The following is a 26,186-nucleotide window of genomic DNA, read 5'->3' as shown; positions in this document are numbered from 1 at the left end:
CCGCGGAGCGGCTGGGCCCATGGGCCATGGTCGCTAAGCCGGTGTGTCCGGAGCCTGTGCTCCGCAATGGGAGAGGCCACGGTGGTGAGAGGCCCGCGTACCGCACAAAAAAAAAAAAAAAAAAAAAAAAAAAAAGAGTTACATCAAAGATGATGAAAACTTCTGGGGAAAGTGAGAGAGGACTGGACTTTTGACGAGTTCTTCATATGTAAGTGAAATGTAAAATGAAGAAGCCTCCTTAACAAGTACAATCTATGGTAGATATGCTAGAAATTGTTTCAGTTTTAAGACTAGTAAAAAAAAAAAAAACACTTGAGACAAAATAAATAAAGGATTAAGAGTAAATTCTACTTCCACCTCTACTACTAAATCAAAAGGGTAACCTTAGATAAGTCAATGAACTCTCTGGGCCTTATTCCCGCTATTAATCAAATAAAAGGCTGAACTAGGTAAGTGGGATTTAAAAAAAAAATTTTATTTTATTCAAGTATAGTTGATTTATAATGTTCTGTTAATTTCTGCTGTACAGCAAAATGATTCAGTTATACATATATATACATTCTTTTTCACATTTATTTCCATTATGGTTTATTACACGATATTGAATATATAGTTCCCTGTGCTATACAGCAGGACCTTGTTTATCCATCCTATATATAATACTTTGCAGGGATTTCTTAAATATTCTTGTAAAGGTCCTACTCCTAAAGATTTTGTTTCTGGGAACAAACCCCTGGCATCTACTTTTTAAAAGCTGGTTGATTTTTTAAGACTTTATGAGCCATTGGACTATAAAGGTCCCTTTCATTTCAGGAGTGGTAGGATTTAAATGAGTTTTCACTACTCTCCTACGTAATTATACTCCAAAACAATTATTTCTGACCTCTCTACTTCTACCAGTATTTCATCCCCTTTCTCTATTTATCCAAATTGTTCTTAGTTCTGCTGAAGTCTACTGTTTTCTAATACCACCATAAGAGGTGACCATAAGTGACCTCTCCCTCTTGTGAACTGCAGAGCTGTTATGGGCTATTATTCAACATCTAATGTGACTTGCTGGCAATGTGTATAGTTTTTGACCTTGGGATGCTTAATAATTTGCAAATTAATCTCCTTCATTTGTCTGTTCCTCCAGTAAAACTTAGCCATTTCTTTTTTTTTTTTTTTAATTTGGCTGTATCATGTGGCTTGTGGGATCTTAGCTCCCCGACCAGGGATCGAACATGAGCCCCAGCTGTGCAAGCGCCAAGTCCTAACCACTGGACTGCCAGGGAATTCCCAAAGACTAGGTCATTTCTTACAAGTCACCCACCTTACTGAGCACAGTGGGATGCAACAGACTGAAGGTCACTAAAACAACTGTTAAAGCAATATACAATAAAAAAAAACTGCATCACTGATCTCACTTGTTTCCTAACAGTGAGAAATACATAGACTTACCGAAAAGGTCCATCTGATTTTTCTGGGTGGACTGATATGGAGACTGTTGCAGTTATATCAGGTACAGGGGCTGGGGTAGAAGATGGATGTCCAGGCACAGGAGGGGCCAAGGAAGACTGATTAGAGGTTAATGAAGATATTGATGGAGCCAGGTGAGTTGATGAAGATGTCACTGGAATCATCAGAGGATCTTGTTGTCTTGATATTGGAGTTCTCATCAGAGGTTGTAGGTTCCGCTGAATGAGTGGTCTTGGAGGTGGTATTGGAGGTGGGGGTGGAGGTAACTGTTTTCTTAGTCTTTTCGTATAACCAGTTTCATTTTTGAAGTTATTAACAGCCTACGGACACCAAACATAAAAATGCAGAAAAATGTAATGTAGTATTTACTCAAGTACGGTTAAATCAATTAAAAGATTTTTTTTAAATTTTTATAAAAAGTGATACAAATATAGCTACCTGTCGTAAGAACTTATTGGCAATTAAAGCATCAGGAGAGACATCATTCTGATGACACGTTGGACATGTATGTTCATCTGATTCCAAGAGAGCTGTCCTTATACCTATGTATAAGATTTTAAATATTAACAAAAGCATAGTTAGGAACCGAGTTTTTACTGAATGAATTAAAGACAGTTTACATGTGTTCAGTTACATTACTGTTTTCCAAGCACACGTCACTAACCATTTCTATTCTTAGATTAAGAAATTTAAAAGTAAAATTTCTCACCTGATAGCACTCCTCTGCTCTAACCTCTCTCTACCTTAGAAACAGAAGTAATGGATATAAGCTAAACAAACATTTAAACTGAGAGAAAAGATGCTCTTTCCCAAATACCATTCTCTTTGTTTAGCTAGTAATCGGAATATTATAGGGAAAAAAAAAAAAAGTCTAGAAAGAGACAAAAACATTATATGGCTAATATAGGGCTTTTAAAAAAGCATCACTTGGGAATTCCCTGGTGGTCCAGTGGTTAGGACTCTGCACTTTCACTGCTGAGGGCCCGGGTTCAATCCCTGGTAGGGGAACTAAGATCCCACAAGGTATGTGGTGCTAAGAAAAAAAGCATCACTAGAAAAGGGCATTATAAATAATAGAAGCATTATTCAGGCAAAGAAATCAGAGACATCTATAGCACAGCAGGTAAGAACCAATACTAAATTATAGATGCACTGACTATGCTTCAGTGTTGCAAAAAAATCCAATCATAAGTGGTCTGTTAAATTCAAGACGCACTCTGAAACAAGTCTTAAGTGACCTCTTCTTGACTTTGGTCTTCACTGAAGAGGCCCCATAAAAAAGATTTGTATTCCAAAACTACCTTTTTTTTTGTGGCCGTGTGACCAGGGATCAAACCTGCATCCCCTGCAGTAGAAGTGTGGAATCTTAACCACTGGACTGCCAGAGAAGTCCCCCCAGACTATCTTTAGAAATGATAAAGACCAGAGCAGGACTGAGCAATGAAATTTTCAGATGACATCATTTTCACCTGGGTAAGAAGGGACAAACTTAAGATAAGTGGCAGAAAAAAATCAAGTGCTAATAGAATATAAATGACTCGAGACAAAAGTCACAAGTAACCCCCTGGCAAATGTTGGGTAATATCTTTACAGAGTAGTTCTCAATCACACTTAAGAATTTTAGAATAAGCTATTTTTCACATTCCTAGAAAGGGACTTAGATATGATTTAAAAGTACTTCTGGAATATCTAAAGCCCAAAAGGCTTTTACATTTCTGTATACCATTTAAAACAGAGGAAATAAAAATCCGACATTTTATAAAACCTCAGTAAAGTCACCGTGATGAAGGTAAAGAAGGTGGTCAATTCTAATATTTAAAAGGACAAAGAGGTTGTTGGTTTTTTTTTTTAAAAAGTGGCAACAAAGTTATTAAATGCTCATTGATTAATTTATCAATAATTCATATTTTATTATTAAAATATACAATATTGCTAACAGCCTTTCCAAGGAAATACACATACTCTAAATTATGTATTGTCAAAGATTCAACATTTCTTACATTCATCACAATAACTGTTTCCACAGCACGGAATGACAACAGCATCAGTCATAATATCTTTGCAGATGAGACACAACAATTCATCTGGGATAGGATCATCTTCTTCTGAAGATGATGATGGTTCCTCTGGTAAAAAAGGTGGTTTTTCTTTTTTTCCAATTGCATATGCTTCTCTGTAAAAGGAAGTTTTAGTGTTTTAACATTGTTAAGGCAAAGTATTTCCAAAAAAATTTATAATGGGTACTTATAATTCAGTACAATGTCAAATCAGTTTACATAAGTGTGTACCTCCCAAAATAAGGGAGAAGTTATGAACATCCTCCCCTGAGCAAAAACATATAAAACAAAATCCTAAACAAGTATAACAAAAAAGAAAAAAAATGCTATCAAAGTGGCTAAAAGGATCTTCGAATCTGTAACTCTAAGAACTGAGAGCCAGAGAAGTAGAGTGACACAATCAGTGCCACAAAGTTATATTTATATGGGTGGCAGAGACGGGATTTGAGCTTAAGCTATGACAATACCCTAATCACTATTTTCTTTACTACCATGTTTCTTGGGGGAAAAAAATTGTTTTTTCTTCCTCCATAGTCTAACAGTCCCCAAAACCTGTGAAGGTACTAATGTGAATACCACAATATGGGAAACTAAAATTGGAACTGACATTACACAATTAAGGGGGATAATTCAAGGGAAATATGTCACTAATCACACCAGTAATTAATAGCCAGAATTAGACTTCAAAACTGTGGTCTACTATACTTAACATTAAGAGAGATTAATCTATTTATAGTCAATTAAGAAATATTCATGACTTAAATATTTAGAATATGTGTAAAAAATTTAAAGGAACACCTCACTAGATATTTGGAGGTCCATTTTTCATAGACATGTACTTTGCAGAAATGTTGGGTATTAAATACATTAAATATAAAAAACCAAAATATTCTATTCTCAGACTTATCACCACTGCTTCCAACACCCTCATCTTCTCTGTAATCAGGCACATTTGTAAAACACAGGAATTCTCAGAGAAATCCTTTCTGTTTCATTCAGGAACAGTGTGTTCATCTCAATGCTAAAATGAAAGAATCTCATCTGGACAGAGCAGGGTACCTTAGGTGTGTTATTTGTGTTGCAGTTGCTCCATAGACATCACCACGATTCCAGAAATATGTATCAATTTGCTTATGCCCCATTGTTCCCAATTTGTGAAAGAGGAGTCTCCCACTGCCCAAGAGAGAAAAGAAAAAAAAAAAAAAAAAAGAGGAGAAGAGAGGATAGAAAAAGAAACAGAAGAAGAGTCTAAGTTGCTTATCAGTGGTGTTAGTGGAGAGGGTGAAAGTTTCATTTAAAATATTTGGGTTCCCATTTTCCCCAGTATTTGCTGTGTGTTTGGCACAAATGGGCTTTTGTATTTCAGTATTCAAAAGCAATGAAGTTAATTATTAGTAGGGGTTCACAGGTGATGTTAATTTTTCCAACACAAATTTCTATTTAAATACTTTTATATCTACATATTATATTAATATGTAGCCGTCTGCTCTTAAATTGTGTCTGTAAAGGTCATCAATTTCAACCTAAAGCTGTTTGGAATCATGTATGAAATGTCTGAATTAGAAACAGCGTAACAACAAACTGCTCTAAGATGAACCACAAAAACACAGGATGGTAGACTGATAAAAAATAGATGGGAGTGAAGTTGAGAAAGTGAGCAGGGTTGGGAGTTCAGGAAAACATTAATTCTTACCTATGAACTAAAACAGTGTATTTACTCAAAAACAATGTATTTACCTACTCAAAAACACAATCTTTTTTCAGTATCATTCTGTAAGCATAGCCATTTTCATCATCCTTACCTGCTCACCACATCTGACAATATAGCATGAAGCTGAGGAAAACTGTTCTTAATATACATTTTGTCACTAAGAACATGGACGTCTATTCTCTAAATTGATGTTTCTCAAGGTATGCCCTAAGGATCCCCTAAACTCACAATCTCCTCGAGGACTTGTTAAAAAATGCAGACTCAGAGTCTCAACATATAATCCCTGGGGGCGGGGCAGGGTACCCAGGTTGTTTAACACACTTTTGTAAGAGATTCTTATGCACGATTAAGTTAGCGAACCATGTTCCAAAGAACACTTAATATTGTGTTTTATATTGTGAGAGTTTACAACTGTTGATGGTAATCAAAAAGGTAATTAAATGTATTAATAAAAGCATATAAAATGGGAAGTTATCTAGTTGAACTATGCCTCTAGGTTTACTGTCTATTCATTTCATTAAAAATTGGCTCATAAAATAAAATCTGAAAACACATTAAAAATAAGCATTAAGGTATAGCTTATAGAGCTATAGCTGATCTGAACTAATGGTTTATAAAATAAACCACACTTCAGAATCTTAAGACTCACACAGTATATCCAAACTTATTCAAGATACCTCAGCATTTCCTTTAATCTTGGCACTTAAATTTGCCTTGATATCTTGCAGAACTTTTATTCTTAAGCCTCCTGCTTCTCAGAAAGTTTAAGATACTTGTCTTGTTCTTTTAAAGGATGCAAACAGCATATAAGACTATGTGGGAGTATGTATGTGAATGAGGAAGAAAGCAGGGAATGACAGAAAAAGAAAAATTAGAAGACCACAAGGGAAGTGGCACTCACTGGCAGCAAAAAACCCCAAATCCATTTTAAATTTGCTTTAAATGGAGCAGACTGCAGCCTCTCATTCTTAACACAGAAATGCAACATGTGGAAACTAAGTCTTGGTATACAACGTTCATAAGGAATCCAAGTAGCCAACTTACAAGCCCAAGATTAAATAAAACACTATCACCTGGACTGACTATAGTCTCCATAGATCATACCTAATTTGAATACTTACGCATCTATAGTTGGTATTGCATATTTTCCAGTGTTGGTAAGCATTGCACCTTTCATGTTAGGATCTTTCACCTCCATCATAAAACTTCTGGGAATTCCAGTGCTCTTTTTAATCCTAGGACCAGATTCAAAGTTCTTATCCTATATGTATGGGAAAGGAGAGAGGAGGAAGAGATAAAGCAGTTACCTTTATTTAGTATTAGCTAACACACAGTGCTATCATATATGATCTCATTTAATCCTCACAACAGCCATGTGAGGCAAGTACTATTATTACCTCCATTTCACAGAGAAGAAATAACAGGCTTGGAGAAATCAAGTAACTTGCTCACTCAGTAGCAGTGTCAAGATTTGAAGCCTGGCAGTTTGGCTCTAAAAGCTATGCTCATTTGCCATTGTAATAGAGAAGGCAGTATTTACCAAGAAAAATAATATGGCTAAGAAAAAATTTTAAGAAAAATAAGGTGTATCATAGCTTCTACTTTGAACTTACCCCATTTGTTGGGCAATTCTTAATATAATGGCCGGGTTTACCACAACGGAAACAAGTATAAGATGGAGGTGGTGGACCTAGAGGTTTCTTCATGTAACTGAAAGGGGAAAAAAAAATTACATGTACACAAAGACTTGAAAAAAATGCTTCTGATATTGTGGGGGGGGAACCCCACCCCAAGGTACCTATTAGTATGAAGTATTTATGAACTTACTTGACTGGGTCGTATTCATGGCCAGATTGCGACATCATTGCTTTAATTTTATCTTCTTCAGAAGCATTGGCTTCAGCCAGATTGGCAGTCTGTTTAACAGGTAATTATTTGACACACACATTAGAAACACATTTAAGACCACACAGCCAAAGACAACACCACTCATCCTGTAAAGAGCAGTATCTAATCTTGCATAAAAAGTCATTTACAAGTATAACCTAGAAGATGCACTGGGAGTTCGTTAGGTCATTACATGATGTTTGGGTGTCTATGGTGCTGAAGAAAGTCTTTCTGGGGGCACTCAAACCTTAGACCCTGTTTGTACCTTACATTTAAGATTTGCATACTACTCTTCTAAGAGTTAAAAACTGAGACTAAGCTAGGAGAGAAACACTTGATGTTTTTAAGTCTTAAAAATAGTTCAAGTGTCACAGCATTAAGCATCAAATGTCAAGCATATAACTTGGAGGTAGGGTTGGGGGTAGAACAATTGAACATATTATGCAGCAGATACTACAAGTGAGAAGGCTCTTTAGGTAGTGGTATCAAATTTCAAACTAAGTGCAAAGCACATGCACTGAGCATTCAAATTTTAAATCCAACTCTCCAAAGATTTATGAACTTTAAGGTATTACATACAATAGTCTAGATATAAGCAGGGTCTAAGGGAGTGAGTCCTAATAACTTGAATCTTCAAGCATCTAGCACTCATATCAGCCATTCATTAGGTTTTAGCTTTACATTCATCCACAAAACAAGCAACCAGTTTTAACACTTTATTGTAATTTTATATACAAAGAATGCTTAACATTAACAGAGCTTAGAACAACAGCAACATTTACAGAAAACTGGATTACAGATGTTGAACAACTAATTTGTTTGAACCCAAACAGTAACTTACAAATAGTTAAAAAAAAAAAAAAATCCCCCAAACCTCCAAAACTCCCCAACTGCTTCCCACAAAGAAACAATGGTAGGAATAGACCAAAACTCAAATATGGTCCTTACAGTACACATGAATTAAAACAGTGAACTATAAGTTGCTAAAGATGTTAACTCTATGCTAAACCACTTTGCATTAAAAAATTATAGAGATTGGTTTTAGCCCACTTCATGCTTTAGAATCATCAACTTTAATGTTTACTTTTCCCACAACAGGAGCTTAAAAAGCTGTATTTGTTACTAGGACATTTTGGCGGATACATTCTAGGGGATAAGGACAAAACCTATAACAAAGCCAATGACAAGATAGGGACAGCACTAATGGAAAACTCATCTAACTCATTAACCTCGGTTGCTAAATTTGGTTTTACATTTATGATAGCAGGGAAAAAAAAGATCTTCGGAAAACTGGAAAACTTGCTTCTTGGCCCTCAAAAATCTGCCTGATCTGTAATATTTGCCTTTTTCCCCCCTAATGGCACAATTTGCAAACTAAGTCTATTGTTTTAAAAATTAATCCATCACTAGTGCTTTCCCAAACAAAAGGTACACATTGTTGAGCAGAAAATTGCAAGCAATCTTATCGCAAAACATGGCATATACAATGATTTCAGGAGGTAACAATTTTCCCCTCTGCCAAACATACACATCGGTATATTCCTGCAAACAACTTTATACATTTACACAATTCATGTAGTCTGTGTTCAAACAAATTAGGTTGTTTAAAACTTTTTCTAATGCAGACAGACTACAAGTCTATAGCATAAAGAAACAATTGTATCACATTTAAAATGTTGACCTTCAAGGGATCAATTCAAATATTCAAGAAATAACCACGCAATCGTCCGTGTAAAGGAAAGCTTCTATTTTGGCTGCGTAAAGTCCACATAATTTACAGCCAAAACCAGGGAATTCCTCCAGAAATTTGTTAGTTTCCAATGTATAATTAAACAAAATGTATGAGGGAAAAAAGCGAGTAAGTGGAGCTTCATGTGTTTCTTCTGTCTTGAAGATGAACAATACTCCAACATTAGGTGAAGCTGATTTCAAAATACTCCCCCTATCTTCTCAAAACAGCAACTACTCTTTACAGGATAGTAATAGTATGTACAATGTGTCTGCAAAATATCTCCTCCCCCAACCCCTCTTAAAACATTGTTCCACATTAAACAACAACAACAAAAAATATGATGTTAGAAAAAGATTTATATTTTCAAGAATATATATATATATATATATATATACCTTCGTAAGCTGGGCCAGAGAAATAGATGCAGAAGAGTCATCAATCTGTTCACAAAAAATTAAACACACATTCAAGTTCCACACTGAAAACATCTGAAAGTGATCATTTAGTCCCTACTGCCACTTAATGTTCAAATACTGGGCATTTTTCTTAGACGTTTTCTAAAGAATGTTATCTTGTTTTAAAGCTGAAATGTAACTCACCCCACTTATCCTTCTCCACACATCCCACATACAGCAAATAAAGGCTAACCGTTGATAGGGACTCAATTACAATGAGAAAACAGGGTAAAGAAAACTATATCACATAGGAAAACTGTTCAGAGTGGTGGTTTACTAAGTAAGAGTCCCATGTCTATCAATGGTCTCTAAATTTGATAATGCTCAAGACAATGTACACTAGAAGAGAGAATAAGAAATCTTTCGAACTTTCCCGAAACGCCATTATATAACATTGTAAAAACAAGCAGCTCTTTAAAGGCTCAGATAATTGCTTTAATAAAACAGGTCCCAGATAATTGCTACTTTTTTCTTCTTTGAGTATGTACTGCTCAGTCTGAATAAGTTCATTTATTCTCCCATACAAAGAGTAACAATAGCTAATCTTGCCAAAGAAACCACAGCTTTATCAGGGCAAAGATGTTAAGCCAAATAAAGGGAAACAAAAGGTACCCCGGGGCAGGGCAAACAGAGCAGTTACAGAATGGACTTTAATATGCAGAGAAAAGAAAGTTAATTTAATCAAACAGAGCAAGTATTAAACATGGATATAAAAGGGCTTTAAAAATTTTTTTTTCAAATGTGACATTTAAAACTTCTTCATTATTGTTCCCCTGAATATGTTAATATCAGTTTTAAAAAAATGTTTATGTATGTGTGTATGCACACACCTTCGGCCTGTAACTCTAAAGATATGATTTCCCTACAAGTGTACCAAAATGAACACATTATTAGCTTCCTATGCAGTAAGTGGGCTGCTTATTCGACATGTTATAAATTTCTCATGCATTATTGGTCAGAACTCTTCTTTAAAATAGAGAGAATGTAACAAGATGTCTGCATCAAAGAAGAAAAAGTGAGTCTTCATCTTGTATTTTTCAGGTATTCCAGAGAACTAAGAGTATTAAAATAAAGGCAGCATGACTTAGAGCCCCAAACAGAAATGTAATCAGTTTCGATATGAAGTTTTTAGCCCAATGCCCACCACAACAGTAATTCAATAAATGGAAACAAAACTGATGTTGGCTAAATTTAAAATACATCTTATAAATATCTTAAGAGCTTTAAAAGTTAGTTTGATGGATATTATTACTGGGATGTTTATTTAAACAAAAGGTTCTTAGCTCCACATTGAGGGACTACAGAGTCCATAATGCACTAATCCCACATACATTCCTAGCCATATAACCCACCAGTGGGTTCTCACTCTCGTGCAGCTTTGAAGTGTTCTTTCCTTAAAGAACGAGTATCTCAGGAGGTAAATTTAAAAAAGAAAAATTGAAAGAACACATAAATAGACTATTTTTATCCAGAACAAATTCTGACCTATTCAATCTATTTTGAAGAGGGTAACATTTTATTGATATATCAACCAGCAATTACCTGAATTTTAAGAAACAAGGACTGAACAAACTGCTGTCAATCAATGAAATTAATAGCCTTTAAAAATAGCCTATTACTGCCTAGAATATGCATACTGATCATTTCCTTAGAAAGAAAGCAATCAGTTATATCACCCTTTTTTCTTGTTGGAACTAAAAAACTAACATTTTCTTGTTCTTCCCACTCCTAAGATATAGCTGTCTTTTTGTTATTATGCTGGGCTTTCCTATCCTTTCTTTTAGATTTCTGCCAACTTGTTATTAGTAGTGTATATTTATTTATCTGGTTAAAAGTGGTTTCAGATATTCAACAGCATCTAAATCACCTTTTTCCACCAAATAATCCCTATAACACTTTAATACCTTATAATACACAAGTCAAATTTACCACAAATTTAGAAAGGCATCCAATTGTTTTCTACATATAGCAAGGTACTAAGAAATAAGTGTAAAATGCCGACAAGAAATGCTTTAGAAACTAGGAATTTATACGTACTAGACATCAATAAATACAGTAACTTTCAGATTAAAAAAAAAAACGCTACTTAAAAAAAGTACTCTCCAAAAATACTGATTAATGCACACCATAGACATCAAAATTAACCCACATTCTCACATCTAATTTGTGGTCTTGCATCTGGAAGCAAGAATCTGAAATCTTTTATGCAAACTATATTTGCTTGAAATTAAAGGATCTTACAAAATGTAAGCAGGAAGAACCCGCAGCTTTGGAGTACCAACATAGAAGGATGACTACAAACAAAACTTGTGGAATATAGATAGAAACAGTCATCCTTGATTAGAGCTGGCTTAAATTACCAAAAGTGTACATACATTTATTTTTACTAATTAGAATTTTAAAATCTGGTTTAGTGATTCTGTCTTAATTGGCTTTTGTGAATTTGCACAATACACATAAGTTGCCTAGGATGGGCACTAATTACACTTTATGAATATATTCTCTCAAATCTTAAATGTCAGCAAATGTACCCCAAGCAAATAAATGATGGGGATATTAAGTTACCTAATATCTCCACTTAAAATTATTCTACCTAAAAATCAAAGCCACTTTTAAAGTTATTTTTTAAAAAGAAAGAAAAGAGAAACCTAAATAAGCATAAAATAAACTGCTTCTTGTAAGTGTAATACAGACATGCCAGGGAACACACAAGGCTAAAAGAACGTTAACTTTATTTATGAACATGTGATCTGTGTTTATACACATGCTAATAAACAAAAAGGAAATAATTGCTTTCAAGAAATAAAACTTCATCTGAATTAGTTTAAATACTATATAAAATGTACTTTATACAAAATGTGTTACATTAACTACTACAGTCACCAGTATAGTCAATCTGATTTGTGCTAGCATTTGGATACATAAAAATCAGTTTTAAACCAATCACCAGCAAAACAGAAACTGTGGACAGTCTTTACAGCATTACGCTTTAAAAAAAAAACCCCCCCCCCAAAAACCCCATATACCCCAAAGAGGGGGGAAAAAACCCCCCAAAACACTAAGAGTTGTGATTTTTGAATCACTATATTTAGTTCTATGAGAACTAAAGGCCATATACTTTATAGAGAACAAGTCCAAAGTTCAGATATTCTATGTTATCATGTTTAAGATCCAATGATCCAAGGTTAGTGAAATGCCTGATACATAATTAAAAGATCAGTAGCATTTTAAAAGGATAAAGTTGAAACAGCAAGCAATACCCTTAAATTCTATGTGAAGATTTCAGACATCTTGTATTGTGTACAAATCAAGCCTGAGCAGTCAAATGTTTAGAGAACCATCAAGTTTTACAGAACCCAATTACTACAGATCTCTGTTCTGAAACGGATGTTTCACCCCACAACTTAGGAATGTTGCTACCTTTTACTTAAAAGCTCAAAGTCAAAATGGTGTCATGCTTAAGGTTAAGAAGTTACCCTGGTTAAGGGGAGTTACCTTTGATAAGCTACAGCTTTCAGCTGGCTTACAATTAATGCAGCGTTTTAATATCTTATGAGAAAGAGGAAATATCTTAATTTGGACAACTGAGCAGACTAGAGAAGTAGAAGACCTCTGTTAAAACTTGAGAACGATGTACTCAATTGTATAAAATCATCAAAATCATCGACGAGACACTGATATACTTGTAGGGGGCCCAATTCCAGGTTTCATTTTACAGTACAGATATAAACAAAGAATAGGAGCTCAAAATTGCCAAATAAAGCAAAACTAAATAATAAAAGCTGCATCAATGGTCTCTGGAAAGCTCTTTTCTATGACGTGTCTGAAATTGGAGAAAGCATCAAACCTTAAATATATGCTTTGGATGTTGCTAATGCATTTTTCAAAGCCATCAATCAGGCAGTAAAAAAAACCAAAAAACAAAACAACAAAAAAAACCAAAAACCAAAAAAAAGAAAACCTAAGTGATACAACGTGAAAATGGCAAAATATACACTCCAAACATTTTTTATTGCAAGAAACAAAAAGCACACAACAGCCTGTACATACATACAAAATACTAACTATAGACAGACAGATGTAGAACATGTTACCATGTTCATTAGTGTAAAACCTACATGATCTAAAAAAAGATCATACATTAACTGTACAACACAGCGTCATACAGGAAGAATGCTATCATATTTAATATGAAACAGTGCTTTTTGGGCACAAACTACCCATTTCTACAAAATAAAGTGTGCAAATTATGCCATATATATCCATATTCAACTGAGCTGTAATCAAATACATTTTATTTACAATATGTACTATGATCAGTTGGATATTAAGTTCTAAAATGATTTACTTCACAGCTACATTATAAAGGTAAAAGCAATGTGTAGAAAAAGTGTGAGATTGTGTTTTTACATACTGCTTTTGAAGTTCCCATCACTGGTTCAGTTCGACTTCTAAAACGACAAAAAGAAAAACAGCATTAGCTCTCTGTGAGTAGCTATTAATGAATTTTTGTGATAAAAACATCTCTCTAATCACATATTTTTAGGAACACAATTTTTCCTTGGCATAAAGATTTTAAAACAGCCAATTTCAGAAGTAATAAACACACTACCTTGATTAATCTTTACTACCTTTGAACAGTTTAAGATGCATTTCTGGTTTAAAAAAAAAAATCCATACTGGGGAATTCTAGAATAGGTGTGTATCTTGCCACTTATACAATAAATGTTTTCTGAAAGGTAGTATGAGGATTTTGTTATTTAAGAAACTTTGTCGTTATTTTTTTTTTTTTTTTTTTTGTGGTATGCGGGCCTCTCACTGTTGTGGCCTCTCCCGTTGCGGAGCACAGGCTCCGGACGCGCAGGCTCAGCAGCCATGGCTCACGGGCCCAGCCGCTCCGCGGCATATGGGATCCTCCCAGACCGGGGCACGAACCCGTATCCCCTGCATCGGCAGGCGGACTCTCAACCACTGCGCCACCAGGGAGGCCCTGTCGTTATTTCTTAATAGATTGAATAATAATATTATTCCTCAGTTTCTTAATAGGTACAGATGTGAATTTTCATACATCGGATTTCCTTAAAGCAAGACCACTGTTGTTAACATTTTTTAATTTGGATCCCTGAGAAACTGCTGTACTCAAAAAACTAAATTTCAAATCCAGAAAGACAGGTTGGCAGTTTAATTTTTTTTTTTTTTTTTTTTGCGGTATGCGGGCCTCTCACTGTTGTGGCCTCTCCCGCTGCGGAGGAGCACAGGCTCCGGACGCGCAGCCTCAGCGGCCATGGCTCACGGGCCCAGCCGCTGCGTGGCATGTGGGATCTTCCCGGACCGGGGCACGAACCCGTGTCCCCTGCATCGGCAGGTGGACTCTCAACCACTGCGCCACCAGGGAAGCCCGGCAGTTTAATTTTTTAAAAAAGTCTCAAGACAATGACCAAAGACTAAATAAGAATTCTAAGTTCCAAAAAAATCAACATTCTGACAGAGTATTTTGGTTAAAAGAATAAGTTAAATAAGTTGGTTATGGAGAAGTGAACAAATTGATTTTTAAAATACATACACAAATAAGCTCAAGGAGAAATTCCTTTAAAAGTCCACACAGAAAAGGGAACAAGGGTCAAGTTGCTAAAATACAGCCTTTAAAGGCTTAGTTTTAGTTTTAAGTTTATGCTATCCTGACTACAAAGAAATGTCAGACAGCGTATGGAGTTTCTAAATTTGTGCATGATTTGGAAGTCCTGAGATAAAAATGAAGTTTTAATTTACTAGTATTTGCTCAACAAATTCAAAGGCACTTCAAGAGGCAAGTATATTACAAAGGAAATCATATACATAGTGAATTCACATTTAATTCTTTAAGGGGCAACTATTTTCCCTAGTATTGATACTTTGAACAATTCTCTCCCCAAAGTCTCTGAATATCAAAAAAATCACTGAAATCGAACATTTGCTATTTTTAAAAAGCACTTGGTAAATTAAGGAATAACTTCACACTAGATTCTAGGAATTAATTATTCTCTTACAATGTCGCAAAATTATGTAAAGTTAAAGGCACATAGTTCACTTGGTATTTACAGAAAAAAAAAAGTATTCAGCTTTTTAAGTTGTTGCTATACAGAAGATATGACACAAAAGAAGCTCCAAACGTTAATGTATGGAATATATATAACTTTACACTAAACTAATGAGAATATTCTTAGAAAACTTGTCCACATGAGGTAAAGCTCCAGGAAATGACTATTTTCCCTCAATTCCAAGAACACATTCCATTTCCTAGGACTGGCAAATTCCAGAATGTTTCATTGACCAAAAGCAGAATTTGCCAAAATTTCAAGTAAGGCTACCTCACCTTTAAGTAAAAATCTCTACGCTTTAAATAGCTCAAGTTGCTACCCTTTTCACATATTATAATTGTTATTACCACTGAAATTTCAAGAAAGCAGAGAAAGTTAGATATAAAGTTTTAATCCTGCCCCTTTAGTGAATTTCTTAAGCTCTAGACCACTCTTAAGATATTACCACATTCTTACTCCAATAAAGGGCATTTACCATGTGCCAGGCACTATTTAATTCCTACAACTCCCTGGAGTTAAATACTCATATCCCTATTTTATTTTGAGGAATCTGAGTCACAGACTTTAGGTAACTTACCCAAATACAACTTCACACAACTGGTGGGAAGTAGTAAATGGAGTCAAACCTAAGTCTGATTCCAGTGTCTGTGGTCGCTTTCCAACAAAAGCCCCGTACTGATTAGGAACAAATGTTAGCATTACTGAATACTCTTGATGCTGACAAAATATTTAGGACAGATCTCTTAAGACACTTAACATACATTTCTGTAGTGAAAAAATGGTAGGGGGAAAAAGTGTACAGGCAAATAAAAACCAAAGAAGGGTTCAGAAATATTTATTCACTAATTTGAACATCGTTTTCTTGTCTTTGTAAATATTACCTATACAGGGCAAAAAATCTTTCTAATAGCTCTTACTCCTAACTAGAGGTTAAGTTAGCTGGGGGAAGAAACTAGGAAAAAACAAACTCATCCTCATAATTTTAAGGATTAAGAAGACATACTTATTAGGGTAAAGTAATGAGTTCACTTCTAAAATATACTTGTTCTTTCTCACAAAAAAAGTCTATTTTGAGAACTTAAACATGGGATTTAATAAATACTTACATAACATATGTCTTGCTTGTAGATTTAACACCTCCAATAGGAATTCTTCTAACAATTACAGATGAATTCTTAGGAATTAGAGCATTATCATCAGTATATTCTGTAAATAAAAAGATAAAGATTTGAATTTCTATTTGGGATTTGGATAAGTCATAGTCCTCAAGAAATAGAAAACTTCAACCAGACATAAATGTTACAGGAAATGATCTTAAATATAAAGGAGTATTAATAACTACATGCTCCTTGCATCTAGATTACTGAAATTGTCAGAACAAATATCCATAGCCATAAGGGGTTTCTCTTAAAAGGACACCCAATAGTATCAGCAGGTTCTTGGCTCTGGCACCTCTACTTTTGTGGAACCCCAAATCTCAGTAAGACTAAGTCATTCTCTATTTAGCCAGTAATGCAGAACATCTGAACTATATGAGAAAAAGCTGTTATTTAGAATGCAAACATTCTATCTCTCCTAGGCCCTAAACACAGTATTACTGGGGAAGACACAGTAAGAAATTAAAATATGACACATTTCAAATACAGAATAAAGGGCTTTGTAATAAAGAATTGAAAGTGGATGCAACTTTGGATGGTATGTTGATTCAAGGAAGGCCCCTCTGAGGAACTGACAGGTGAGACTAAGAAGCCAGCAAGATGTGCAAAAACACCGGACAAAGAATGTTTCAGAGAGAGGGAAAAGCATGTGAAAAAATGACACAAAAAGGCCAGAAGAGCTGATGAAAATGAAAGAATGACTTGAAATACAGGTAGAAAGGTACACATTATATATACTGATTCATATCTTGTTTCTAAGTACAACAGGAAGTCACTGAAGGATTTTAAATAAAAATGATGACAATTTTAAAAACAATATTAAAAACAAAGATAACTCTGGTATCTACGTGGAGAATGAACCTGCATGGGAACAATAGAAACAGGGTGACCAATAAGGAGATTGTTGCGTAGTTTAGGTAAGAGAGAGTAATGATCTGTTCTGGAATGTGACAGAAATGAAGAGTCAAGAGTGTTTTGAGGTAGAACGAAGGCTTTCGGATGGATGCGGGGGCAGAGACGAAGGTGAAAGAGGAATCAGGCATGAATTCCTGGGTTCCTGGCTTAAGCAACTGGATGAACAAGGATGTCACTTTCTCAGAAGACAAACAGGGAGGAAGAATTTTTCTACTCTTTGGACTGTTGCTTGCAATACTTTTCTAAGAATGAAATTAAAAAAGAAGCTGGACCAATGAGTTCAACTATGGTTAAAAAAAAAAAAAGATTTGCTATGAAAGGAATTTGTAAAATTACCAAAAAGAAAAATAATCCACTACAGGGAGACATGTAAAAATGTACCCATCTCCCTTAATCACACAATCAGGTATCAGGGTTCACTCTTTTAAGATTACTGAGTTTACCTGATTCACTAACGTTACTCAGCACCTAGGGGCTGACTACCACTGTTCTAATTATTTTAAGTTTATCACATATGTAAGTAAGCATTTTAAGCTTCTATATATGTATCAGCTCTATTATTTTTAATCACACTATTTCCTGTTATAAACTAAATTGTTCAGGAAAGGGCTCTTTTCAGTATATTTCAGGTAGTGTAAGCTGTATCTTCACAAGTTTCCAATTAGAGTGATGCAATTTCCTAGATTTCACATACCAATGTAAGACTACCATCATTATCTTTTGGATAGTTCAGGATAGTCCCAAATTCCAAGCAAGCTCTGAGTAAGAAAAACTGGGAGCAGGGGAGATGGGGTATCTTTTAAAAATCCTGGAACCAAAACTTGGTGTCAAACACGGGACAGTTAAGCTTCTGCCTATGTAACAACCCTCAAAAGAGTTCACTGTGGGAACAAATAGCAAATATGTTCATGAGCTCTCCAAGCCAACTTATTCATTTGATCAACACAGTGCTCTGTCAAGCTTAAAGTCTGGTGCCCTGATGCCACATGCTTTCTAATTGACCTTTTAAAGTATCTGAATTACACTGATGATTTCTTACCCTTTAAACACCTCCTTAATAAGTAGCCTGTTAGCTTCAAAAGACCCTTTCTATGCAACACTGTCATTTCGGATCCAAAAACATGAAGACTATGGATGAAATGAAAAACAAGATGAATTTAAGAAATGGAGAAACAGTCTTGAAAATACTTCATCCTCAGCTTCCAAATCTTTCACACTAAGTTCAGGATAAAGGTTGTTTTGTTTTGTTTTGTTTTGTGTGTGTGTGTGTGTGTGTGTTTGGAGGGGGATTGCAAACAAGCAGAAAATTAGGAAAACAAGTTTATTCAGGAAAAACATTCAAAAAGATAATTTGAGATTCATTTTGAAATACAGTCTAGAAATAAAGAAGAATTCTTAAATCTAAAACATGAAATTCTGATCCAAGCATTTTAGTCTAATTAAGATATAAGAGTCCTAAACATGGACAGATTTCCAAAACTGTAAGGAATGTTTTATAGAAACATTAATTCAAACAAACGGAAGTGATCCAGTTTGGCATTCTTTCCTAGGCAATCTCCTAACTATGAAGCTATATTTATTCCATCCTATTTAATTCACTGGACGGTGCTAAAACCAAGTGGCATTCTTACTCAGCTGCCTTGTGACACTGGATGCTATTTCTCATAAAACTCATTAAGTGCCTAGATATCTTTTTCTCTCCTAATTTGAGGATTGCATAAGATGCAAATTTTCACTTCTCTTAACCAATCTAATAGCAAAGCTTTCTCCAATAATGACAGTTCACAAATACATAAAAAATATGCTGCTGAGCAAAGCACTTCCCTGCTTTCAGCGTTTGTAAAAATAACGTATCATATAATTTCCTGGCTTAAAAAAAAAACAACACATGACAAAACTCTTAAATTCATGGGCAAGAATTCCATCAACAATAATTTACTCCAGTTTAACAAAGTTGTTATCAATTATTAGGTGGAAAAGATGGACAAAGTCTAGTCTTAAATCCTGTTATACTCCAGTAAAATATGAAATTGCGTAATATGTGATTAAAATTGCCTTAATTCTCTAATTTCATTTATATTTTCTTTCCTCTCATTCTTTAAGTATCACTAACATATCAAGATGGCCTAAAATTCGTGTAAATCCATCTGTTCTGTTAAGCGTGACTATAATGCTTAAGGGATGCTTTTGTGGCCTTAAAGAATATCTTCTTTAAGGTATTTTCTTGAATAATATTTTTAAAAGCTGTTTCTCAACTGTTCATGATCCCCAATAATTTTCCCACATAATTACAATTACCAAAGCCTCACATGAAGTGTCCCTTAGGTCTGATACACTGAAAAAAGGGGGGCGGGGGGAAGTGGAGACTATTCTTTCACGTGTTAGCAAGTGAGTATATAAAATTCTTCCTTATTGAGTATTTTTGAGTTGTGATATGCCAGTAGTACTGTTTCTTAACATAACACAATTATAGTTATGTCTGGATGTACTGATAAATGGAAAACAGCTCTTGTACATAACAAGAGTTATTCTACCTACCAAACTATATGCTAGACGTGGAGCCCCCCCAAATTTCAACTAAAAGAACCCATGTTCCACCTTAAGTCAAATTTAGTGATCAATGAAATACCCTAACTAGCACTTCACTTTACTTCTCATCCCATCAGTAAAACTCAAAAGACTGACCTACTAAAAACTACACATCAGCATTACAGTAATGAGAAAAAGAAACCAAAACAAGTTCAAAGCCAGAATCTGAAAAGGCCATTTTGTCTCATTCTCATACCTATGCTACATTCTCAATATTATACAAAATGCTTTTAAAAAGGAGAAAGAACTTAAAGATTCCAATGAGTGGCTTCTATAAATAAGCTACTCATATAGTAGCAGCCGACTATTTTTCAGTATCCTAGTATCAACATCATTACGTAAAGTCTAGCAATTACTATTTTAAAAAAAGGAAAAACCTGTACTTTTGATCTTTACGAAATTGCTAAAGTTTAAGAGTAATGTGATGAACTAAGAGTTCAACTACCTAATTACTGCATTACTAATTCTGGAATTTACACACAAGACAAAAGTGGTCACACCGGAATATACCAAGTTCCAAAAGCAATTCTAACATTAAAGACTGGCTGGATTACGTCTTCTGAAACATTAAAGTGAGGATCTTTCACCACAACGCAGGCAACTCCAAAAATTAAAACTAACTAAATAAATCAGGGGAGGGAGAAGAGAACATAGAATTTGCCATTAAACCCCCAAACGTGGTTAGGTTAGAAAGTTAGCAAAGTATCTCTAGTGCTGCTTTAACAAATAAGCAGCCTGGCTTATGCGCTCCTCCCCTCCTTCTGAAGAAAAACAGGTTAGAAAACGCCCCAGGGCAAGCACTCAGAGAACCTGGACAACACCCGCATCCTGTGCCACGGAAATCCTCGTTTTAAAAAATCATTTGGGAGGAATCATCAGACTTGCACGATTGGGGATCAGCCTGTTCCAGATGATCCAAGTACGCAGAAATCAAGTAAGTCAAACTCCAGGGCCGACTGCTGCAACCCTTGGCTATCAATGAAAGTCGTCCCCAAAGTGTTCGAACGAACAGTCCCACAAGAGACATCATGGCGGTTAGTCTCCTGCCAGGCACCTCGCCACCAGCATCTCTCTTCCACCAGCGAGGATGTGGAGCCCCTGTGGCTCTTACCTTCTTTCGTCTGCGCGTTGGTGATCTGCAGGTCGCAGTCGGCAGCTTTCAGCTTCTCTCTCCCCATAATCTGCTTCTTTAAGTCGCAGAGGGAGATGTGGAGCCCATCAAAGGTGACGGTATCATAGTTGAGTTTAGAGGAGAATTTATAATGCACACAGGACATGGTGCCAAAGGATTCCTCAGGTTCACCGAGGAGACGTGGACACGCTCAATGTATGTATAAACTTAAGAGCAAAATATGTACACACACAGAATACTCAAGAGACACCGAAGGACCCTAAGGCCTCAGATTAAATAACCCCCCCAGCCACAAGCGGGGGTTCGTAAAAACAATAATCCAGAACCCCCCACCCCGGATATTCAGAATCGCTTCATGTGGGAGGAGGCGGACGGGGACGGGGCAGGGGGCAAGCGAATCCGCCAACGGGCACAATGTCACCCCGCTGGGTTCCCCTCGCTCATGCTAAGGGCCGGCAGGAGACGGGGGCAGGCGGTGCAGTCAGTAGCGGTCAGTCCACACGTTAAAGTCCGAGCGACCCCGCGGGGTCAGGGGTCCATAGCGCGGCCGCACCTCCCGGTTGGTCTCTCTCTCCGTGGACGGGGGTGACCCAGGCCCCGGGAGACGGTTGAGGGGAGAGGGCCTAGGCCCGGAGTCCACGAGCGGCCTCTCGCCTCCTCCTGGCTTCCGGACGACCGGCGTCGGCTGCCCCAGGCCCAGGCCCCCACCACACACAGACCCCTTTCACCTGCTCCCCGGAGGCCACGGGCGGCCCCGCGGCCTAGGCCGAAACGCGCGGTCGGCGGAGGAGAGGCCTTCCCGCAGGCCGCCCCGAGCTCCGCCTCCCCCCCGCCGCCGCCAACGCCGCCTCAGACACAAAGCCGGTAATAGGCCTCGGCTAGGCCTCGCAGCGCCTCCTCACCACCCCGGGCCCCAGCCAGCGGCCGGGGGGCTTCGGCTGACCCCGGCGACGCCGCCGAGGCTCCCCGACGCTTCCTCTTGCTGAGTGCTCCGCGCTTCTCTCGCCTTTCGCTCCCGTCGCCTTTCGGCCCAGTACCACAAGATTAGGCCCGGAAACCGCCGGGCAACGGCGAAGGCTCCGCCGACTCCCTTTTTCTTTCGCCCCCCTGCCGCTCTCGGGCCCTCGCCAGGTGCCGGCGACACCGCCAAGGCAACCACTATGGCGGACGCGGCCTGGCTTCGGGCGAGCGCCCCACTCCGGGGTCTCTTAAGCAGGGATTGCACGGGCGGCGCGCGCGGGGCGGGCCTGCCGTGCGCTCATAGGCGGGACGAAGGGCGGGGCCTGCGGCGTCACAAAGCGCACCGGCCCGCCCACGTGACCCCGCGCTGTGTGACTCTCGAGCGCGGAACCTAAACCATCCGGGGGAACGGAAGAAACCATCTGCCTCAAAGGGGGGGGGGGGAACCACCGATTCCTCTGCCCAATTTAAATAAGCATTATGGTTGAAATGCAGTAAACTATGGTTGCTATGCAAGCACCCCCTAGCTTCCTCTTACAACAAACTGGTTACCTAAAGCTCTTCCTAAGGAGAAATTCTGGAGCAGCCCCGGGCTCGAACTGATAACAACCACTACTGTAAAGATACATTGAGCTCTTACTATTGGGCTAAGCATGGGGGTAAGCGCTTTACAGTATTTTCACGCTCGGGAGCCTAGTTGTCTGGGTTGGAATCCTAGCTGTGGGGACTCTAGATTTTAGTCTTCTGTGCCTTACTTTCCTCGGTTATATTATAAAATGTTGTTTAAAAAATAGTATTTGGGGGCTTCCCTGGTGGCGCAGTGGTTGAGAGTCCGCCTGCCGATGCAGGGGACACGGGTTCGTGCCCCGGTCTGGGAGGATCCCACATGCCGCGGAGCGGCTTGGCCCGTGAGCCATGGCCATTGAGCCTGCGTGTCCGGAGCCTGTGCTCCGCAACGGGAGAGGCCACAACAGTGAGAGGCCCACATACCGCAAAAAAAAAAAAAAAAAAAAAAAAAAAAAAAAAATAGTATTTGGTTTACTGGGTTGTTAGAGATTAAATTAATGAATACATTTCCATTGTTTAGGACCGTCCCTGGCACATGGTTCAATGTGGCTCAATAAATGTTAGTTTAACATCAACAAAAAACCAGAGGTGGTCAGCACTACCGTTATCTCCAATTTATAGATGAGGGAACTGAAGCTAGCGAGCGATCATGCACTTTCTGAATTCGCAGAATCAGGGGAATGTCTGCTCAGTGGCGGGGTCCGAAATTCCATCGCTAATTATATATGCCGGGAACTGTACCAAGACCCCCTCAGTAGATTGGAATATTTTTTCCTTGGTGCATGGGGAAGTTATTATTACATTCATAAAATTCATAATGTAATAAAATTGTGTTCATAAACTGCAATAATCACTATTATTTACAAATGCATTTTCCGCATCCTCTCTGAATTTTACAGGCTGGGCTCAGAGAAGTTAGTCACTGGGAGCAAGGTCACACAGCCAAGACTTGGCAAAGTTTGCCAGGGACTTCCTAAATACACACTCCAAATTCTTACTGAACTCGGTTTAAATCAATTATCTTATTGTAGAAGTCTCCTGAGGCCACCTTATCTAAATAGCACCGTCATCATTCTCCATTCCTTTACTCTTAATTTTCTTCCAAGCACTCACTCATCATTACTTACAGGGTGTATGTTTACTTTTAAATCCTCTGTCTCCCCTTCAGCTGAGAAAAGGGATTTTTGTCTCTTTTGCTTATACTGTATCCCCAGCTCTTAGAACACTGCTTGGACATAGTAGGCACTCAAGAAATATCTGTTGAATAACTAAATATAGAAATACCTATAGAAATACCATGGCGATAAGATTTTTGCAAATCAAGGGCAGTCCCAGAGACACAAATACAATTTAATTCAACCACATCATCAGTGCTTTTCACATGTAACAAATTTCTTTCTCCTTTATCTTTGGTAACTCACTAAAATTTTCTTGCTCTTGGGTCCACTGTAGAACAGCTGCTTTTCTTGAAAAAAATCTCTGTGTGAATGAAAGGGGGAAAATCACATCTAATGAAAGAAAAACTGGACAAGAGAATGGCAAATCATCTTGGTATCCCTGCCTCCAAAGTGGTCTTTGGTTAATTCCTCCACACCCAATTTAATTAATCAACCTGATGGGATTCAAAGGAGGCCACACCCTTAGGGTAGAGTAGATCAGACCCCTGCCAGAAGAGGAGTAAGTGTACTTTGAAAGAATACAGTCAGTGGTATGACTTGGTCCAACCGTTCTCCTCAGCCAAGAGCCCTTTACAAAGCTTTGTTCACCCTCGGCACTCATTTATGGAGAGCTCACGCCTTATCACATCAAACAGGTCAAAATGTACCCACAACCCACATTAAATATACTTTTGATGAGATTTTTTAAAATTAATTAATTTATTTTTGGCTGCGTTGGGTCTTTGTTGCTGTGCGCGGGCTTTCTCTAGTTGCGGCGAGCGGGGGCTACTCTTCCTTGTGGTGTTGGGGCTTCTCACTGCGGTGTTTTCTCTTGTTGAGGAGCAGCCAGGCTCTAGGCAGGCAGGCTTCAGTAGCTGTGGCTTGCAGGCTCTGGAGCGCAGGCTCAGTAGTTGTGACGCATGGGCTTAGTTGCTCCCCAGCATAAGGGATCTTCCCAGACCAGGGATCGAACCCGCATTGGCAGGCGGATTCTTAACCACTGCACCACAAGGGAAGTCCCTGATGAGATTTAACTGAGCTGCCTGACTAATTGACAAAATGTTACATTTGGTCCATTTCATTAAATTCCTTTACTAATATCAATTTTGTAAATTTCTTTTGGTTATATGGAACTACATTCCCTGCTGTACCCACCTCCCCAATATTTTTGTAAGCCCTTTTGAAAAGCCTTTTGTGCTATACCTATGGTGAATGAAGCATCCCTTTCCACGCCCCTCCTCTGTAGCAATTTTGGGGCTCTCACACCTAGGATTTTATACCTTTGTCATTCTCAAACCCACCATACCCTCACACCTCCACCAAACACATACATTTAGTAGATCTCCTACCTTATTTCCTTTTGCTAAAATTTCCTAATTGGGAGACTGAAGAAGCTCTGCCTGTCCACTGAAGGGGACTTGGACTACTACCCAGGCTCCAGAAGTTAGAGTAAGGCCTGCCCCCACGGAGACTGTATTTATATACATTTATAATCTAATCCCCCAAGTGCCCCAGTAGCAGTGCCATCACCAGATTCTTACTCTGGCCTGCGCACTCTCAGGCCAAATTCATCAAAGGTAGATACATATATCCCCATACCACCAATGTATCTTCCCCAGATGGTTGATTGATTGCCCTTATATTACCTTTATATTTATTTAATATTGGGGCCTACAAAAATTTTTGCATTTTTAATAGAATCCATCAGTCTTTTCCCCTTCACTTTTTTTTTTGGCCAAACCATTCAGCTTACAGGAACTTAGTTCCCTAACCAGGGACTGAACCCGTGCTCTCGACAATGAAAGTGCCAAGTCCTAACCACTAGACCGCCAGGGAATTCCCTCCTTCATGGTTTTTACCTTTATTTGTATACTTAAAAAAGTAGTTCCTGGCCATTCAGCACCCACTTTAGATATTTATCTGCTTATGTGTCCTTCTAGTTTATGTATGAGCTTCCTGAGTTTAAATTAAACTCTGTAATCTATTTGAATATTTTTGTGTATAAGATACACAGAGCAAAGATCATTTTATCCCTTTTTAAATTGCGGGGCTTCCCAGGTAGCGCAGTGGTTGAGAATCCGCCTGTCAATGCAGGGGACACGTGTTCAGTCCCTGGTCCGGGAAGATCCCACATGCCACAGAGCAACTAAGCCTGTGCACCACATCTACTGAGCCTGTGATCTAGAGCCCGTGAGCCACAACTACTGAGCCCGCATGCCGCAACTACTGAAGCCCACGTGCCTACAGCCCGCGCTCCGCAATGAGAAGCCACCGCAATGAAGAGTAGCCCCCGCGCTCTCTGCAATTTAGAGAAAGCCCGCGCACAGCAACA

At 38.0% G+C, this 26,186-nt stretch overlaps 1 protein-coding gene across 3 annotated transcripts in view; it reads right to left on the bottom strand.

The window, feature by feature from the left end:
- Positions 1-21,315, bottom strand: part of RBBP6 (RB binding protein 6, ubiquitin ligase) — a gene marked incomplete at its 5' end in the record, with an annotated part of 31,796 nt that extends 10,481 nt beyond the window's left edge. For 2 of the 3 annotated variants that reach the window (XM_079718605.1, XM_079718606.1), the window contains 10 exons: positions 1,441-1,778; positions 1,897-2,000; positions 3,459-3,631; positions 6,348-6,487; positions 6,840-6,936; positions 7,054-7,142; positions 9,241-9,285; positions 13,715-13,751; positions 16,484-16,583; positions 21,150-21,315. In XM_079718605.1, coding sequence (XP_079574731.1) covers positions 1,441-1,778; positions 1,897-2,000; positions 3,459-3,631; positions 6,348-6,487; positions 6,840-6,936; positions 7,054-7,142; positions 9,241-9,285; positions 13,715-13,751; positions 16,484-16,583; positions 21,150-21,315 — 1,289 coding nt within the window. Of the gene's footprint in view, positions 1-1,440; positions 1,779-1,896; positions 2,001-3,458; positions 3,632-4,574; positions 4,689-6,347; positions 6,488-6,839; positions 6,937-7,053; positions 7,143-9,240; positions 9,286-13,714; positions 13,752-16,483; positions 16,584-21,149 lie in introns of all 3 variants that reach the window. The other variant, XM_079718604.1, reaches the window with a different exon arrangement.
- Positions 21,316-26,186: the final 4,871 nt, after the last annotated feature.

This window comes from Hyperoodon ampullatus, assembly GCF_949752795.1.
Source record: "Hyperoodon ampullatus genome assembly, chromosome: 14".
Taxonomy (NCBI): Eukaryota; Metazoa; Chordata; class Mammalia; order Artiodactyla; family Ziphiidae; genus Hyperoodon; species Hyperoodon ampullatus.
The sequence above is the reverse complement of the archived record's forward strand: the minus strand, read 5'-3'. Positions and strand labels throughout refer to the sequence as shown.